Source organism: Alosa alosa, chromosome 20, assembly GCF_017589495.1.
Source record: "Alosa alosa isolate M-15738 ecotype Scorff River chromosome 20, AALO_Geno_1.1, whole genome shotgun sequence".
NCBI lineage: Eukaryota > Metazoa > Chordata > Actinopteri > Clupeiformes > Clupeidae > Alosa > Alosa alosa.
The window spans coordinates 23,961,639-23,966,657 of record NC_063208.1 but is presented as its reverse complement, the minus strand read 5'-3'; the positions used below and the strand labels follow the sequence as shown (position 1 = coordinate 23,966,657).

The window sequence follows — 5,019 nt, the reverse complement described above, 5'->3', positions numbered from 1 at the left end:
GTCTCCTGATTACGCACAAACCGAAAGCCTACCCCAGTGACAGCTGAACGAAAATGAGACACAACCTAGTAGTAGCACATTACCTCAATGCATCCAGATCAGGGAATATTCTGATAACCAAACTATAGTGATCCCTTGAATGAATAAAAACATTGAGTGTGTCATCCTGATTGCAGTGACACTGACTTGATGCTACTTTCAAAGAATCGCCAAGTCATACAATTAAGTCAGAGGTTATGTTTAATGAACGCATCTTAGACTGCATAAAAGTACAATAAAATATCTTAGAGTCTAACTTACATACTTAAACTAAACTATTCATATCAGTAGAAGTAAACAGGTGCCTTGTTGAACCTGTTAAGAATAAAAAAATATCCAGACCAGCACTTAGATTCAAACAAATGGCTACCTATTCTCTAATGTGATAATGGAAGGTCATAACACATTTCATGATCACTTGTTTAACAAGCATAAATATGTAGCCATTTAAAAGAAAAAGAAAAGAAAACATAAAAACACCAGTTTTAAATGTACTTAACCATCATTTATTCGCAAACAGATTAAAAAGAAAACCTAAAATGTGTCAGCCTGTCCCTCCTGGCTGTAAGTCTTTATTTGCCTGTTAGACGACCAGCATGTCAACGGGTGGAGGTCTGAGGGGAATTTGGCCCAGCGTAAATCGCTTCCCCGTGAACTCCTTCAACTCGTCCGCGGTCAGTTCACTCTGAGGGGTGAACAGGCCGGCTGCTGATGCCCCGGCACTGGCTACTGTGGACGCTCCCCCTGCCCCCGCTGAGGCAAAAAGCCCACTGTTGGTGCCGCCGAAGCCGGGCTGCCCGAAGCCACTGGCCCCGGTGGATGCTCCAAAACCCCGCCAAAGCCACTCGTGGACAAGGGTGCCGAGGAGGCGAAGCTGAAGCCGGAGGCAGACGCTCCAAAGCCGCTGGATGCATCTTTGGTGGCGGCAGCAGCAGCAGGAGCAGCGAAGGAGAATGAGCTGGCCGAGGGGGCAGTGCCAGGGGCCGAGCCAAAACCTGACTGGGATGGGGGCTGGGCGGAGCCGAAGCCGGTGGGCGCAGCACTCTGAGTGGGCGCGAAGCTGAAATTGGCACTGTTCTGGGCTGGGGCTCCAAAGCCTGTGGGGGGACAAAGCACATGGAAATGTACTAATCTAACTAAAATGGACATAAGGAAGCATTTATTTGTATAGTGCATTTTCTAGCACAATGCCACTTAAAGTGCTTCATACAGACATAAACAAAGACATAAACAAACATAAACACTCAATGTTAAATCCATGGGAATTGGGCAGTAATTATTTGAATGTGCAAATCTATTACCCAAATGACAATTTAGAGTACTGCACATTCCATTCAGTAAAGTAACATTTCATTGTGACAGTGTTTTGTTACACAATTGTAAAACAGCGCCACTTCCTAATTGTTGATTTCACTCAGTTAAGTGTGCACAAGTTCTACCTGCTGATCCAAATCCTGACGCTGGTGCCGATCCAAACCCAGATGGCGCTGCTCCAAACCCAGACGGGGCAGTAGAACCGAACCCAGATGGCGGCGCCGTGGATCCAAACCCAGCGGAGGATGAACCGAATCCCGATGGTGCTGACCCGAAGGAGGACGGCTGTTGTCCAGGGTTATTCAACTCTGCAATCTGTGACGATAGAGAGAGAACTGGGTCAGAACATTTAGAACTACATTTACTAATTTGGCAAACGCTTTTATCCAAAGCAACGGACATCAATAGAATAACATTTAAGCTACAATGCAGAGGAGATCTTAGCTAGGAATTACCACTGCATCGGTCAATACTAGTACTAGAGGATACTACATTGTAAGTACTTGGACTACATTGTAGTCAAAATGTGGTAGGAGGAGAAAGTGGTAGAAGGAGGAGGTAGAGGAGGAAAGAGGGAAGAGGGTGGAGAGGAAGAGAGGGAAGCTCAAATCCCGGCTTCCACCGTTGTGCCCTTGAGCAAGGCACTTAACCCCCGAGTTGCTCCTGGGACAATGTAACAATGGCCTTGTAATATAATTGACGTATGTACGTCGCTTTGGAAAAAGTGTCTGCTAAACGAATAAATGTCAATGTAAATGATGACCTTCACTAATTGTCTTAACTGACGCAATTCACACCTCCTTTTTATCCAGGTATACAGGAGTGTTCAATTCTAGTGTTACAGCTAGGGGATTTCTCAAAGTGTCAATCAACAAACCAAGCCCAGTGTTTCCCATACATTGACTTATTTGTAGTGGCCCACCACAATAACAACATTGACCACCACACAAGGATTTTCCAGGCTGTACTAAATTGTGCTTAAATCTGGTTAGCATCATAACCACGCTGCGCTAATTTGCTAAAAATGGTTGCATTCAAGTTAATTCAGCAAACCTACCACCACAAATATAATTAAATTCTGTGGGAAACACTGCAAGCCTATTTATGTACTATAAAAAACAAAAATCATCAACAAAGCAACCTTTATGGGCATCACCAACATAGCAGCATTCAAGACCATTTCACTGGAGCTATCAAGCAGGCACCTTCCTTCATTGGTGTTTTGTTGAATTAGGCCCACTACACCACCAGAAGGCTGCCATCCCAGACCCACCCCACTCCACACACTTGATGGGTTCTCGATCAATACTCGTAATTCTTTAGCAATATGGAGTTTTATGTGTCCAACTTACCAGTGTAGACCGTGTGTTAGCATTCATGACTTTGAGCTCCTGCAGTCGGTTCCTCCACTGGCTAGCCAGCTGCTGCACGGAGCTCCCCTGGAACAAACATGGGCATTACAGTCCATTAGAACAGACGGCCACTTACAAAAAGACTTTCAGTACAAGAAGGTAAATGTTTGCGCAGCTAAGGTCCGAGACATGTACTTTTGTTTTTCTTAACACAGAAATTACATCAAAAATAAAATATATTGTATGAGATTGTGGGCCAATGGTTATCATTGTGTTTTAAGTTATGTTTAACATCTAATCATGCAGTAGTCACTCAATATGCCACATTTAGCTGTGTTTGCCATAAAATCCACAGAAATGGGTTAAAAAGTTCTGCCATTCATACACATCCTAAATATTTGGATTGATGCACTGCTATTGCCAGTCCCTGATGAGTACTTACATAGGCCTGGAGGTCTCCGGATGCTCTGCCATTATAATACTCCAGTCTGAGCTCCTCAGGTGACAGTTCCACAAAACCTGCAGGTAAATCAGCAGACATGTGCGTGCAACATTAAGATAAATTAAGACAACTAATTTATATGAATCTGGTTATAACATGGCATATAGTACCCAACAATGTGGTTCACTGATATACATACCTGAGACTGAGCCTTTGAGGACAGAGTAACAGGAAAATAACCACTGTCCTGAACTTTCCCAGATTTCCATGTCCTTTTGTATGGTTTCCCTGAAACATTGCAAGATAGATATGTGTATAAAATTAATCTATATACATTCATACACATTACAAATGTCAATTAAACAAAAACGTACAAGTGTTTATCATTTTCGTCTTTATGTCCACCCCTGTCGAAGCTGCTTGGTGTATTCAGGGTGCCGAATCTGTTCTGGGTGGGGACGCCAAAAGAAGAATTCTTGGCATTTTCTCTTCCACCAAAATTGGTGGGTTTCACAAAGTCTCCACCGGCTCGCTGCGGATTCACCCATACTCTATTTCCGAAACCTGCAGGTAAACCGAGCAAAACTTTGTAAAGAGTTGAAATGCAGTAGCTTTGCTCGAGGTCGAATGGGCGGCATTCAGCCTAGATAACTAACATTAGCTGCTCACGTAATGATTCTTAAAGACATTATTACCACATGCTTATCCAGGCTAAATACTAAATAAAGCACATCTCAGCGCGAGGACAGAGGGAAATAAAGTAAATGTATTAAACGTCCAAGATTTGGTCACCTACCTCCACCTCCTCGGTTAGACTGAGGAGTGCCTCGACTGTAATCTCCACCGCCCGCCGCCCCCTCCGCCTCCGCCTCCTCTCGGGTGTTCGTTCCAGCACTTCTCCCCATATCGACACCTTCCTTGAAGGAAGAAACTGCAAACTGTCATTTTACGCTGGTTGTCTGTTTTATGGATGACACAAAACAGCTACTCCCACTTTCATCCATTAAGATTGGTGCTGTGAAATTGAGAGAAAGTTCATCGCAACCACAGTCTACGAGCACGACACAGAGCCACAGAGCAGACGCCCCAAACAGTGTCGCGGAAATACTACGTCATGTTTTCGTTTTCAAAAAGCGCGCAGTGCTTTTGTTCTCTGTTGCCAGCGGTTGCCAACTATCGACCTGGAGTCCATATTACATGCAATCCATACCAATGAAGATTTTATCATTCTTTTTAGGCAACCGTCTTATCCTAATTATCGATGGAATTTAAATAGTCATTTATCACATTTGAAATTAGAAACCGAACCAACCCAAAAAAGCAAACGAAATTCATATTTTAACAATTATACTTAGTCAAATCAAGACATCCTTACCCCAATATAGCCTAAACATGATTGAATGGAAGTAAAGTGACACCCACATAGCAAACGTATTGTTAGGCCATTGAATGTATTCAACAGAGGAAACATCTGTAATTGACAATTTCCATAATTTTAATGAAAAAACAAAGTTCCCTTGCGAGCGTTAAACGTATCAGCAATAACATATCAGAACATGGTCAATAAAGACACACTCTGTATTTGCATGTCCCTGATGCTCTCAGTAGGCCTAAGCATGTTCACTCGGCTGTGGGCTGCACATCCTTTACGGCTCCACAGATAACAACGGCCATGCTCATTCAGATAAACATCCTTACTTCGTTAAAGTTGCAATTTCAAACAATAGAAATTATATACACAACTTGGATTTGACAACTGGTGCCCCACACATAGGTCATGTCAGGATTCTCTGATTACAGCTTTACACAGGAAGATTGATCTCCAATCGTCCTGTATAATGGAAGTAACACATTTTTTCCCTTACATACATA

General features: G+C 43.1%; 1 protein-coding gene across 1 annotated transcript; it reads right to left on the bottom strand.

The window, feature by feature from the left end:
* Positions 1–222: 222 nt before the first annotated feature.
* nup42 (nucleoporin 42) lies at positions 223–4,245 on the bottom strand. The gene is given in 9 exon segments (XM_048229709.1): positions 223–873; positions 876–1,136; positions 1,479–1,668; positions 2,706–2,792; positions 3,148–3,224; positions 3,347–3,435; positions 3,522–3,711; positions 3,944–4,007; positions 4,009–4,245. Coding segments are annotated over 9 exon segments (1,293 nt in total). The 5' UTR covers positions 4,093–4,245; the 3' UTR covers positions 223–622.
* Positions 4,246–5,019: the final 774 nt, after the last annotated feature.